This window comes from Elaeis guineensis, chromosome 6 (assembly GCF_000442705.2).
Source record: "Elaeis guineensis isolate ETL-2024a chromosome 6, EG11, whole genome shotgun sequence".
NCBI lineage: Eukaryota > Viridiplantae > Streptophyta > Magnoliopsida > Arecales > Arecaceae > Elaeis > Elaeis guineensis.
In genome coordinates this window covers 6530358-6545673 of record NC_025998.2, presented here as the reverse complement: position 1 = coordinate 6545673, position 15316 = coordinate 6530358, and the positions used below count along the sequence as shown (strand labels likewise).

Below are 15316 nucleotides of genomic sequence, written 5' to 3'. Positions count from 1 at the left end.
CTTGCCTTCTTCCCTTCATTTCTTCAAGAATTTGACTTTAAGATATGCAAAAGAATCTTTCTTCGTTGGCAAGCAGCCGGATTCAATTTTATGAAGGATCAGCAACTTCTTTCATCTATTGAAATATCTGAAAATTGATTGAAGGATATTGTGAAAGCTGATCACCTTCAGCTCCATCTTAATTTTTTATTATCTTTCTCCTTGTATTTTTCAGATTTCCTTCTTTTTGTACATATACTCTTTTTAAAATTAATCAATTATACGGGAGAAGTACCTTCTTCCACACTTCATCAAAAAAAAAAGCATGGATAGAATCTAAAATTGAGGCTGCATCGAATTTGAATAGATTCAAATTTTCAGATCTTAAATGATAGCCTCTCTATTGGACAACATTTGGTTAGATTGCAAGTTGGCTACGGAGCCATCAGGTTTTTAAGTTCTAAATGATCGAAATTTTAATGATTGGTTTTGCTTGATATGGAGCAGTCTGATAAGATTTAACATTTAACTTGTTGGGAAACCAGTTCTATAGTTTCTACGTAAAATTCAAAAAAAGATAATCGTTTTACTCATATCCCTTGCTAGCTTACATGGGATAACGTCCAAAAGTGGCTTGTCTAATCTTGACCTTATTTTGGCTAAATTAGACCTAACTCAGCATTGCTTATGAGAGCAAATCAGAGCTGTCTAAAGTGGTTCCAAGTTTTGCTTTTAACATGTAATTTTCAAACCTAGCCCAAATGCACCTAGCTTCCTAGTGGCACTTGGTAGAACACTCCAACTCTCTCATATATTGACAAAATCTTATATACATGTCTATTTATATTTATGTTCGTGGCCAACTCTCTCATAATCTGACTAATTTGGTGCCGAAAAGAAGTTCCATTTCCTACCGATCTCCTATCATACGGTGAGCCAATGCTATTGATACAAGAATTCCACGCACCAATCCAGATTTGAATTTTGAAATAAGACTTTTAAAAGAGAGTAAAACTCGTTGAAGCTATTGTTACCTTCAAAACTCTGATTACATTTTTTGCGAGCACATTCAATATATACGTAGTATTCTTCTTTTATCTTCGTGCTATGGGGCCATGACAGGCTCGCTTTTCAGCTGCCTGATAACGAGTTGTCCCCTCCGCAATCGAGCACAGAAAAGAAAAGGAAAGCACGCAGTAACGTGCTCTCCACAGCTGGAATCTCTCCCCAAACGCCAATCCCAATCCTACCATTGTCATCACTGATAACCTGTCAGACCAACCAACCATAAGACGACGTGGACCACTCCAAACATCCAGAAGCCCACCCTCACAAACCCACCCGGCTATTACCGTAATTCCTCGCTCTTCAGTCCCTATCCTTGAAACCGCTTCCCCCCTACTCTCTCTACGAATCCGGTCACCCCCCCGAGCGGATCTCCCATTAATATAAAAAGGGAAAAGAGAGCGTTCCGACACGCAGCGGCACAGACGCGGAGCGCCGGGAGATCCGAACGCGCCTGCCTCTCGGTAGCGTATTTTCTTTGCTCTGTTTTGCCGAAGGACATGGCGGAGGCGTACAGATCGGAGGATGATTACGATTACCTGTTCAAGGTGGTGCTGATCGGGGACTCGGGGGTGGGGAAGTCGAATTTGCTGTCGAGGTTCACGAGGAATGAGTTCAGTCTGGAGTCCAAGTCGACCATCGGGGTGGAGTTCGCCACCAGGAGCTTGACCGTGGACAACAAGGTGATCAAGGCTCAGATTTGGGACACCGCGGCCAGGAGAGGTACCTCCTTCTTTCTTCTACTTCCAATGGCCCGTCTTCTTTGTTTCTTTTGCTTTGCCTTGCCTTCTTGGTCTGGTTTCTGGTTCTGAGATCTGGGATCTCTGATATTTATAGGACTTGGAATGGGCGTTAGATGTCGCTAAACATTTGCATGATCTGCCGATTTCTTGGATTTCGATTAGGTGGAGTGATCTGCTAGATCCAATCCTTGGTGTTGTATGATAATGGTTTGTGAGACTTGCATTGTTGTGGGTAAGTAATGCCAGGAAGGGAGGATGGTGAGATGTTTTTTCCCCGTATTGCTTTTGGGTTTTATGCATTGTTGTGGTCTGGTGCAACCTGGGCGACCAAAAGAGGCTTTTATGGATGGAGGCGCCATTTGCTGCCTAAGAATTTGGATTAGAAATGGAACTTTGTCGATTAAGAGGGAAAGTTACAGTGCAAGGATATAAAATGGGGTTTGACTCCTCGGGGGCCGGGAACTTACATAGTGAGATGTAATATATTGGGTTCTCAACAAACTGATGCGATGTAGTTATCATGTGATCCTGTCTAGGTTGGTTCTTAATATTAGCTCCAACACGAAGTAGTTGATTGATGTTTATTTCGTTCAGTCTTCTTCGAGCAAAAATATGAACAATATGCTGTCATTTTATTGAAAATAAAACGTCTTTGCCAATCCAGAAATTTTGCTTTGTGGGGTTAATATAATAAAAGAAGTGGAGGAGCCACGAAAGGAGAAAGAAGAAAGGAAAAAAATAATTAATTTTTTTTAAAAAAATAAAAGTTATAGAAAAATGATATGTAATACATTAAATATCCTTTATAATAAAATATTATAAAAGAGCATTGTAAGATATTATTAAAAATCAAAATTAGAATGATTAATCAAAAATTACTCTAATCATATATATTTAATATAAGTGAAAAAAAGGAGAAGCAAAGAAAAAACAAAAAAAGTATTATAAAAAAAAGAGACTAAAAGATATATATCTAATTTAGGTTCATTGCATTTAGATTGATTAGGATATAAAAAATAAATTGATGTAGAGTTTAAATGTAGGGGATGGACAGATGGGGACTATGGGATTGGGTTGGGGCATTAAAAGATAAATAGAGAAGTAATGAATAAAGAAAGAGAAAGAATGAGAGAGAGGGGAAGAGATGTCAAAGTGGCATGAGAAAGGGAGAGAGAGATGCGATATGTGAGTCATTAAGAGAGAGAATATAGATCATAATTATTTTTTTCATCTTTTGATGTGGTTTTATAGGATATAAAAAAATTGATATGAGGTTTAAATATAAGAGATGGATGGATGAGGTTAGGATAGGTATTAAAAGATAAATAAGAAGTAAGTAATAAAGAAAGAGAAAGAAGGAGAAAGAGAGAGAGGTCAAAGTAGTATGAGGAGGAAGAGAGGGAGAGAGAGGTAGGACATGTGAGTCATTAAAGAGAGAGAATGTAGGTCATAGTTACTATTTTGATGTGGTCTTTTTTATCTTTTATTTCTTCAAAATTTTACATGAGATAGTGTCAATTTGTAAAATAGTGGGATCAATTTGGCTTTTCCTATTAGTACATATACATACTTTTTTTTTTTTTTTTGTAGGGTCAATTGACCCCACATTTACTCACATGCATCCACCAATGTTGCCAATGAAACTTTGGACAATGGAATGATGGTGCCATGTGATAACAACACCGGATCTTGAAATGAGCTATTGTATTTTGTATCAACTAGTTTAAGTCAAACTTGAGCTTAAATGTTGTTCTTCTAGATCTGTTGGGCCTTGCATCGTGTCAAGTAAGCCAGTGATATCAGTCCACAAGATGGATTGCTATCATGGATTTTTTTTTTTCTTGAGAAAAATTGCTGAAAATTATCTTATAGGTAAGAGACTACCAATATTTATTTATTTTTGGTTTCTAGGAAACCCATACAATGTAGACTATGATCAATGGGATGAATGTCATTTTAAAAGATCTGTCGCTGATTGTGCATGGGAAGCATTTGAGGCTAAATATTTTGAAAAGCAATCTAGTTTCACTCCGTTTGTGAGCATACACTCAAATACACACAAACAGAGGTGACTTCTACTTGTACTTCTTTATGAATTTTTCCACAACCAAATGATCATGACATAAGACTTAGCAGACTGTATGCAACAAACTCTTGTGCAAATAGTTACCTATAAGTGGACAAATGGGCATGGCCATACTAGAGAATGAGAGGTGAGACTCCATGTCCTGTGCTAAAAGCATGTTATGGGAGTTCCATGGTTATGGTTTGGGAAGAAAAACCACCTCGAACCACATTGTAGAGGCTCCGAGTCTCACTGACATGAAAGTGCTTGAGAGAGAATCTTTGTGCCAGGGGCAAGGTCTTGACACCAAGAGACTGAAAAGCTAGGGATTGAGAGCTAGGTGGATGTAAGGACCATAGAGATGGTTCTCTTGGAGAATGTTAATATGGTTCTAAGGGTTTGTAAGGGTTTCATTAGTTAGGGTTCAGGTTAAGATTTTGTAAGGTAGAAGGGGAGATGGAGGTGACTCCTTGGATTAGATTTCTAGAATGAGGGAATGTTCCCAAAATAGAGCAACCTCTCTTTCTCTTTAAATAATGCTTTGATAAAAGTGACCAAACTAAATGGAGCACTTGGATCGATATTTGAGAGATTTTGATTAGCTGACTTGGTATGAATCATTTGATTGAATGGGAGGGAGTAGCCAGGTATCAAGCGTAAATGTAGACTTTGAATCAAATCCTAAAGCTTTGTTTTAGGTTAATGGCTTGAATAGTTTAGGGTATGAAAAAATTCTTGAGGAATACGGACAAATGCAGAATTTTGGCAAGTGTTTAGATTTGTGCATGGAACAAAGATGAAATGTCCGAATGGCTAATGGAGGAGAGGCAAAATTCTTAAGAAGTATCAAGTTAGAAGGCCCTTTTGTGGAGGGTAGAAAGCACATGTGTGGTTGGATTCCAAGGTCTCACTCTTTTTTTGAGATGAGCAATGGATAGGTAGATATGATCTTACTGCTCAGTATAGTGCATTTAAGTAACAATCAAATGCCAAATAAAGTATGTGGGCAGGTATCAAGTGAGAATATGATAGGTTGAAAGTGTGTTTTATTTACAGGTGAGGGTATAAGGGCGTGAGGCTCATATAGAGAGTCCAATGCATTGGATGCTAGTGCTTGTAAGATATAGCTGGGGGACATGTTTGATATTTATTTTGAGTATCCTAAAGAAGGCTTTGGATATATCTTGGATACTCCTAGGAAACTTGGATACCTTCAGCGATGAGGGGAAGAGCTTTCAAAGTATCCTATATGGATATGGACTTTATCCATGGATTCGAATAATGACTAAATGATGATATTTATGGATGCTGATCTGATTATATGGAATTTGGACTATGTCATGGTAATATATCATTATGCTTTACGGCTTTTTCATATATATATGTATGGGATATACATTTAATCATTGTAGCTTCCTATGTGTATGGAATCATTTCTTTTTCTATTTTTGTTATATCAGCATATGCTTACCATTGCATCTCCATACCTCCTAGGTCTTAATGGAGCTTAATTAATTCCCTATTAAATTTGTAATTAATGCAGCCAAGGGGTTCATTTATTTATTTATCTTTTTTTTTTCTTTTTTGGGTGGTGGGTTGTTGGCAGGATATTGGGATAGATAAGAAAGTACAAACTATGGAAGGGTTGAATTTAGAAATCTCTCTTTGGTTGGGTTAGTTTTGGGACTCGGTCTATGGTGGTCAAGTTTGGTGGCTGTTTTTAAGTTCTAGGTCTCTGAAGATTCTATGAACATGTTTGATGATAGATGAGGTCCAAATAATCAGTTGTAGGTTGATGAGGTTCTAAAGGTGTGGTTGAGATTCAATACAGATCAGCTGTAGGTTTTGGGGGGCTAGGTTTGAATTGGATTTTAATCAGGTTATCGACAATTCCTCGACCCTAGGTTGGGCTGAGGTCTTGGAACCCATGCTCCTAACCTTAGGAGATCTTATAAGCCTAAGAAGAAATCTGATGATTTGTCCTTGTCTCATTCTTAGAGAAGAGTTTTCACTCATCTTGATTCTGCGGGATTGCAATGAGGATTATGTTTGGGCAAGACAATGTTTTATGGCAGCAGATTAGGTGAACCTCCTCTCTGCCTACATCTGTTCCATTATTCGGGGGAAAACTCTTCTCTAAGGCCCTGTCTGATAAATCTGAACGTCTATCATCCAGTTTTATAAAGTCAAACAAATTTTCTAGCATTGTGCAGGAAGACGGAAGGGCATTTTTAGGATTTCAAAGATGGGACTCACTTTTTAGGTACTTCCTTTTCTTCAAGCCAGATAAAACTATTCGGTTATCTAGGTTGAATAATTTTTTTTCTTTTTTCAAAGGTTACAGAGGAATGAGTACTCATTCATTTTTTCAAAATTTCTGGATAAACTTGTGCGGGAAACTAAGAAAGACTAGGATGTTCCCTGGCAACAATATTAATCTGCTGCTGTCTGTCAGGAGCCTTTCCTGTCTTTATCATGCTTGAATGAATGAGTTTGTGGATACAAATATCGTGTCCTATTGGTCTTATCCTTTGCATCATACTCTCAGAATTTATTAACCAGATAACCTATTTGCTAAAACAATGATCTTTTGCCAAAATTAATATTCATTTTTTGTAAGCATCAATGTTGACTAAGCATCTACTAATAATCTTTTTCCACACTTCGAAGAAGTAAATTGGGACATAATGTTCCTGTGCCGTTCCCTCTGGATGTACTTTATGATTTTTGAATATGATGATCAGCGGCTGTCTGCCTCCTTTCTACAAATGAAAACGGATGGGATGTTCTGAATATTAATTGTTTGTACAAATCAACTTGGTGATGTTGCAATGCTTTCATATATTAACATTTGTCAGAAATTGTAGGGTTGTAATCTTGCAACTGAAATTTGTATGACTAATTAAGCAAGTTTTCAAGATCAAGTTATTCTATATCTCATTTTATCAAATCAGGTTATTCTGTATCTCAATATATCAGATGACAAATCACACTTTATGGGTTGGTGAGTTGATATATTTGCATATTCAACTACTGTCAAGGGTATCATGGGCTTTTAAGTAAAGGCTATGCATGCGTGCATATGATCTCGAATGAATCAAATAACAAGCGACCACAAGGATAGGCACGTCAATTTTTACTTAATACATACTAAATATATTTATGCAAGCATCTGTTGCAATAACAGGTTGGACTTCATATCAAGTGTGCCTTACTGCATCTCTGGTTGAAGGCATGTTTATTATGTGGTTCCATCCTGTAAGTGCAGGTATCGTGCCATCACCAGTGCTTACTATCGAGGAGCTGTAGGTGCACTGCTTGTATACGATGTTACTCGGCATGCTACATTTGAGAATGTTGAACGTTGGCTGAAGGAGTTGAGGGACCACACAGATCCCAGTGTAGTTGTGATGCTCGTTGGTAACAAGTCCGACCTCCGTCATCTTGTTGCTGTTTCCACCGAAGATGGGAAGGCTTTTGCTGAGAGGGAATCACTCTTTTTCATGGAAACATCAGCATTAGAATCCACAAATGTGGATAATGCTTTTGCAGAAGTTCTGACTCAGATTTATCAAATTGTCAGCAAGAAAGCAGTCGAGGCAGGTGATGGTGCAACATCTGCTTTCCCCAGTAAAGGAGAGAGAATAGATGTGAAAGATGATGTATCTGCACTGAAGAAATCTAGCTGCTGCTCTGGTTAGCAAAGGTGATGCTGCACAATATTTGATTTCTGTATTTAGCGCATGCTTTGTATTTCTGCACAACATTTTTCATGGTGGATTTTAGACCACCATTTTGTGGGACTGATGTGCTTGAAATTGAATACATCAAGATTTTCTTACATTTAGTACTTGGATTCTTAAATCATGAAGAAATATATTTTAAGATTCATTGCGGCTCCTGGCAATTGCCATGATCAGTGGTGCTGATATTTTATGTCAAGAATTTAAAACAATCTACTTTAAGGAATAGGTTGTGCGTGCTTGTTGCATGGAGTAGGCAAAAGACTTTGTTTGCCGTCTCCAGGACCAATTTTCTTTTCATTCCTCATAAGATTAAAAGATACGAAAAAGTATGGAACTCATGGACTTGACAATGTTATCGACCAGTTACATATGTAACAGGTTTCACATGATAGAAGTAGCACCCTTTGATAAAATTTACCAATTAAATTAAGTAGGTTAAATTTTGTCGTCGAAGGATTATGAAAATAAAGGTACATGTGGATCGGAAGGCAATAACTAGAAATTTTACAAATGGCAGTCTTAGAGGAGAGATCTTTGGGGTGGACGGATGACAAATTCAAGAAGAGTAAAGTAGATGAGGGCGAGGGTAAGATTGCCTCAAGTTCCTTTGAATATATTAAAGGTGCTTTTGATTAGCCATCAAAACAATATTTTTTTATTTTTTGATTTTTAAAAAATAAAAATTAAAAAATAATATTTAAAAACATCGTAAAAAATAAAAAATTTAAAATTTAAAATTAAAATAATTACTTTATATGCAAAAAAAAAAAATTATTTTCTAAAATTTATTTTTTTATTTTTTATTTACTTTCACATATCTAATATACCAAATCAAAAAGTAAAAAGTTCGAACTCTTTTTCCTTATTGAGCTCTTCATTTCCTCATTCTTTTTTTTCTCCCATTTTGAACCTTTCTCCCTCGTCGAATTTTTCACCTGCCGTCACCAAATATTACCTTTTGCTTTATAGCAACATAGTTATCAAATATATTTTTTATTTTTTTACTTTTATCCAATAATAAAAATAAATAAAAAATAAAAAATATTTTTTAAAAATTAAAAATCAAAAAGTATAATCAAATGCAACCTAAATTTTTTCCTGATTAAAGGTGTCAATAGAGATTTTGCAATCTGCAAAATATGTTAAGTGTTGATGGAAGGTGGAGGAAATCTGAGGCAGGTATTTGGATAATTTGAAACCGGGCAAGTAAACACTTACGACGGGATTTCAGATATCAATTATTGGGATTACTCATAAATGACTGACGAAGATGGAAGCACCAATCAAAATCAAAATGTGAGATGTGAAACCTTTGCGTCTCTTAGAAGTTACGGAAATTCAATTGTTCTAGAGACAAGACATAGGACGGAAGATTACCTGGATGGCGTGCAGCATGTCTCCTTTTCTTTTGTCCCATCCCCTCCGTCGTTCTCTCGATTTGCTTTCGTCCAGAAGGCTTGTTGGCTTAAAACTTCCAAGGTTTTGAGGACAACCTCGACCAAGAAGAAACTTGGCAATTTCCAGTGTCTTGTCTGGTTGGAGATACTGGGGATTCTGTATCTGAATGGAAAGGGGACGGGTGATGGACAAGGGAGGCCAGAGTAGCGAACACGTTCCGAGTGGGTGTTTTTCTGAAATGGTGCATGAGATCGAATTCCCAAAGGTGAACAGAGACTTGACGTTTTTCCGTTTGGAGGGCCTCCGTATGGCATGCACCAGGTGCAATTGGACCGCGTCAAATCCCACGGTGGATCACACGCCACGCTACCCCTTGTATTTCGCTTGCACCTGGTTCACTTGCACCTGGTGCATGCAATAATTTCTCTTTGGGAGGAGCCAGGCTTTAGAATCAACTGAGGAGCCCTGGGACCATTAAATTGTTATTGTTATGAGCTACCATATCGCACGTTTTGATGCATACGCGCAATATGCTGCGTGAGAAAATATTAATGGTTGCAATTTCTTCTAGAGGTATATTGGAGAACTTGAGCACTAAATTTATTTGTGAAATTAGTTTATAACCCCAATGCGTCGCATGGGGATGTGATTTTTTTAAAATAATATTCAGAAAGTAAGGAAAAGAACATGTTATACCTTCGTGTCTCTCTCTCTCAATCTGTGGTGGCTGGTGCAAGTCTCATGCAATGGATTTCGTAACATATTCATATTTTTTTTATTTATTCTCTTGTTATCCTCCTCCTATTCTTCCTCTCCTCTTTAGAAACTCCGTCGCCAAAGATATCATCACCGTCAACCATTCGATATGAGTCACGATGCTGCAACCTTAACGATTTAGGAAAAGAAAAGAAAAAATAGGGAAAATAGACTCACATACCTAAAATCCTTGTGACCTTGGGGCCAAATTCCTGCCAATACTTCTCCCATTTCACTCCGATACCAAAACAATTCCTCACCTCCCTCCTCTACTTCGAATCCCCACCGCCTCTCCGGCGACCTCGCAGCCGCTGCCTTCTTCTCCGGTGGAATTCTGAATGAGACGGTGGCCGCGACATCACCGACAGCGATCAAATCCCGCGGGATGCCATGGTTCACGAGCTGGAAACACCCGAACGCTGACCCGACGGGCTTCAGAAGCTCCACGGCCAATCCATCGTTCTCTAACGATACCATCGTCTGGAAATCGATCTCTGGAGGATTCCATGGTGTTGGATTTCGGGGGAAGATCGGGTCCAGCAAATTTAGTTTGGGGAGACGGAGGGGCTGGCTCAAGAATCCAGTGAGCTCGTTGTCCTGGGGTTCTGATCGGTCGGTGCCCGGTTCGGCGATCGACAACGACAGTGGAGCAGGGGATGCGAAACTTCGGCGATGGCTTCCGCGAGCGGTGGGAGGCTTGAAGCGAACAAAGCCGGAACAGGGAAGCTTAGGCGATCGCTCCTCCCCACCCTCCCCCCCGCCTTTTTTTAAAAAGCGTCGCGTGTTAAACAGAGGTCCCACCAAGCCTTCATTTATATATATATATATATATATTTTAAAATCATATATTATATATAATTTTTAAATTAATTTTTTTATCAAAAAATTATTTATAAATCAAAAAATACCATCCATTCAGAATGTTAGTATTGCTGATTCATATTCTCAACTGTATATATCAATAGACTTCATACTTTAATCATATCATTTAATTTACATAAATAATATTTAATATAATCCTTTAATAATATAATATTTGAATTTAATATTTTTTATTAAAAATTAAAAATTATTTAAAAAAAGAGATTGGATATGTGGCCTATGGAACGTTAATTTTCTCCTAGTAGTATTTATAGATAAAAAATAATTGCTTACGTGGATAGCCCCAATTGTTCATAAACTTTCTCTCATTTTCTGTTTATATATATATATATATATATATTAGATGTGATGAGATCAACTACAAGTTGAGAGTTGAGGCATCCACATGAATCGTATTTTAAGTGAGAGAACATGCCACCTAATAACGCTCTTTGTTTATATGTGCAAAGAAATATATCAGTAATTGAAGTACAAGGGCCTAACATTTTCAATAATTGGAGTAATATCAAGCAAAGGTCTTGGGAAGTAGACTATCATATCTTTTTTCTTTCTTGCTTTCTTTTGATTTTTTTTTTTGTGTGTGTGTATTGGGGGGGGGAGGGGGGTGTTGTAGAACGGGTCTGGATATATTAATAATTTTTTAAAAATAGGGGTGGCAATTTTAGTCGATCTATCAAGTACTCAATCTAAATGGGTTGGCTTTACTTGCCCCATTTAAACTCAAAGTTATGTATGGGTTCTAGATATAATACCTAAATTGGATTCAGGTTGGGTGCGAATAATGATATACCTTGTTCCAAATCCGATCTGATATAATATAGTCTTAATTCATCATTCAATTCAGTCAATGGATGATAGCTGTCATAGTCCTATTCGGTTTAGTTGTCCCTCTTCTCTTTGCGCTACACTTCGCCCCTCCCAGCACAGTATTCTTCCATCTATTTGACACTAGATGCACCGTCGTCGATTGTGAAGTACAATAAAAGTATTCTAGGGGATAATATTAGCTTGATCATTTCTTCCAATGGAAATCCTTTTGTCTAATGCCACACTCTTTTATCCCTCCCTCCTGACTCTTCCATTACTCTATTCCTCACTACGCTACACTCTACCATCTGTCCAATATCAAACCCTATTAATCTTGAAGCTCATCACTTCCATTGGTGATTCTTTTTTCTTCAATTCTAGGACTAGGGTTTTTGCTTTCTTACCTAGGTTTCTGAATTTTCTTATCTTACAAACTCTTTGGCAAATCTATTTATTTCTTATCATTCCATTTGTTTCTCTATCTTGCTATTTTTTTTTCAAAAGAGAGCAGATATATGGAGAGAGGGAGAGAGAGAGAGAGAGCAATGATCGTTCGACATGGAGATGGATGGTGATGATATCAGTATTATGCCCGAGTGTTACATCTTCCACATGATCTACTTGACATCGTCAGTTGATTCTTATTGGTTGGTGGTGGTTTGCACCACCTTCCACTTCATACCTTGTCTAACACCATGTGGGAGCGCTTCTTGCCTCTTGATTACTAGTCAATCATGATGCACAGGCCACCAATCCGATGGAGACTCATCGAGTTTTTTTTTGGTTCTCTCTTGATCTCATTGATCGGCATTACAAGAAAATTCAATTCTTTAAAATCAATGAAACCTATGGTTGATATTTTGGTTGTATATTAGGGGTTGACATCCTACAAATTTGGTTTAACTTAGATGTCCTTAGATCTATGCCATAAATTTGATGGTTACAGTGTTTGTGTATCATTAAATTGAAAGATACCCCTTTTTTCTATTTTTGGGAAAAAAATTATTTGGAATCTACCCTTAGTCCACAACTTTATGGTACCTGACCTGATCTAACTCATTTTGTATATCCCATCTATCTTAGTCCACAACTTCATGGTACCAACCTGACCTAACTCATCTTGTCTATTCGATTTGACCCACTACAAGATGCTCCATTTACTTTACCCTACTTGATTCGAGATGGGTACGATAATTATGAGGTGGATAAGAGAATTGGCCGACCTAACCCATATCTAATATATTGCCATCCCCACTCAAAAAACCCCTTCACAGGGGAGCATTTGGATGTATATATTCTATATCAAAATTATACCCTATTCATTAAAGACAAAGCTTTTGTTATTGGAGAAGAAAGAAGTTTTGACTTTAACCACCTAAGAAAAGAAATTTTGATTGATGATGCAGCCATATATTAATTATTGACTCTATTCTTCTATAATATTTTTTTGTGAGGATCTATGCAAGCATGTATTTAGTCCTACATTAATTATTTATTGAAAAGATTTTGAGTACTTCTATAGGATCACAAAATTCAAATAATATCTTTTGATTAATTTTTTTGGATGAGGTCCTGGATTGTTATATTTTTTAACCTAATTATAGAAAGCTTGGAAAGAGAACCATATCCATATTTACCTTTAGGAATGCAATGGAGCTAAGTTGAGTCGAGTAGCTGGAAGCTCGAGCTCGACTTAACTTAAAATACTTGAGCTCGAAATTCAGCTTGAGATTGACCAAACTTTAATATCTTAGTTTGATGAAAAATAGACAAAACTCATGATCAATTTGATTCGATTCGAATATCAATCGAGCTATACTCGAATTCGAGCTCAAAATCAAACTTTAGTTTACTAATAATATATATATATTGATATATATATATATATATATATATTATAAATAAAAATAATATTATTAAAAATATATATAAATATGAGTAGGCTCGCAAGTTTTTGAGCTGAGTATCTGACTACTAGAACTCAACTCGAAAAGCTACTCGAGCTCGATAATAATCCAATCGAGTCGAGCTCAAATAGCTCGCGAGCAGCTCAACTCGTTTGTACCCCTATTCACGTTGAACATTTATACCTCCCATTAATTGAAGTGATGGTACAAGCAATATGAGGGTTTCATAATAAGGATTGTAGATGTGAAACATTGGATGCCATTATATTACAAGACTTACTTTATGGTGGCTATTGTGTTTTATAAAGTTAATCAGAGTGAGGCTTAGCATCTCATGGTTACTCACACATGCAAACCTAATGGATCATTGCCACCCAAAATTCATGAGAATCAGCCCTAAAATATGGAGCTTAGATGGAAACATGTATCACTAGTGATTTAACCTTCTTTTCTCATTAAAATTTCAATTCATCGTACAACCAATGTTCTGTTATTTATCATGTTTAAACATAAATGTAGTAAACTTGAAAACATTTAGCAGCAATAACAAACACTAGCTAGGTCCAATAGAATAATAGCATAACAAGGCCATCATATGAGCTTAGACAAGTCACTCCCATCCAACCGACAGCTTTACAACTCGGACAAACCTCCTTCAGTATTGGGACAGCCATGTGGAGTGGTCATGGTTCATCTACTCTATAAATATAATCCCATGTTTTGTTTTACGTGCTAACCATATGGTGGCTCCTTTTCCTGCGACTCTACCCCTTGTAAATCTAGCTCCATTATTGAAGTAGAAATGTGTATGCTGGAACTGTATTTGTCTTTTTCTTTGGTAACTTAATAATTATTTGTTCAGTAAACAATTGCTGCCGTGGTCTGGAGTTTTATTTGCATGAAGTAAATCTGATCGAAGCTTGTATGCCCTCTCCTTGTTCATGCCTGTGAGACGCTAAACTCGTATGCAATCTTGAGTAGAGCATCTAATCAAAGCCCCTTGGTCTAGAAAGAATGAAGCAATGCCATCTCTCATGAATTGGAAAGACCACCGGATATTGCAAGGCTCAGCTTTTCCTTTTGGCTAAATTTCTTCGAGTATTAAAGGAAAATCTTGTTGGATCCTTTGAACATAGTGTGTGCTTAATGCTTGAGAGCTATATGAAACAACTCACACTCCGCAAAATTATTTTATCAAAAAACTTTGAACAAAATAAAAGAAAGGAAGTTTAGCAAGAAAATGGTTTTATGCTAAAATAACATACAATCTTGAATCTGGGCGGTTGCAAGAGGCTTTTTAGCATCTCTAATGTGATGGAAAGGGTCAAGAAGGAATAGTTTCAGGCTATCATAATATATGATATACACGGGTTAGGTTCAAATTACGCGTGATATAACTTTTATATGAGTTAAGCCTTTTTGAATAAATGATGAGGGTCCCATATCAATAATCTAAAATATTGGATGCGATCTATATCTCTAACCTACTTATATACCAAAACTTATATAATTTAAAAATGTCTAACATATACATCAAGTTCAAAAAATATACACTATATAATTCATGTTATGATATATTCCATTATATATATATATATATATATATATATATATATATATATATATATATATATATATATATATATATATATATATATATATATATATATATATGCACTCTCTAGTCGTCATTCTACTATGTAGATACATATTTAATTCAAGCTATGCCCTACAATGAGCATCTATTTGATTTCTCTATGACCATAATGACTAAAAGGAACAACGAATATAAAATATTAACAAAATTTTAGGATTTCTAATATTTCTTGAACGTTTAGGATTTTTGAAGTATTATGAAATTTTGATCCAAGGACAATAATACATGAAATATAACAGTAACCCAAAATGGATGTCTGCATCGTTTCTTATGGGTAGGTATGATAATGAGATATTTGAATTATGCTTTCC

The 15316-nt window shown here is 36.5% G+C and overlaps 1 protein-coding gene and 1 long non-coding RNA gene across 2 annotated transcripts; one reads left to right on the top strand and one right to left on the bottom strand.

Moving 5' to 3' along the window:
- Positions 1-1315: 1315 nt before the first annotated feature.
- LOC105047487 (ras-related protein RIC2) lies at positions 1316-7695 on the top strand. The gene is made up of 3 exons (XM_073259025.1): positions 1316-1754; positions 3184-3197; positions 7121-7695. The coding sequence occupies exons 1-3, from the start codon at positions 1545-1547 to the stop codon at positions 7551-7553; spliced, it is 657 nt and encodes a 218-aa protein (XP_073115126.1). The 5' UTR covers positions 1316-1544; the 3' UTR covers positions 7554-7695.
- Positions 6986-10476, bottom strand: LOC140858428 (uncharacterized). Its single transcript, XR_012142002.1, has 4 exons — positions 9934-10476; positions 9693-9874; positions 8976-9461; positions 6986-7564 (listed from the first exon to the last, which is right to left on the bottom strand). It is a non-coding gene; the product is annotated as an uncharacterized lncRNA (long non-coding RNA).
- Positions 10477-15316: the final 4840 nt, after the last annotated feature.

Coding starts and splice junctions, on each gene's coding strand:
- LOC105047487 (XM_073259025.1), top strand. CDS start 1,545: ATGGCGGAGGCGTACAGATCGGAGGATGATTACGATTACCTGTTCAAG.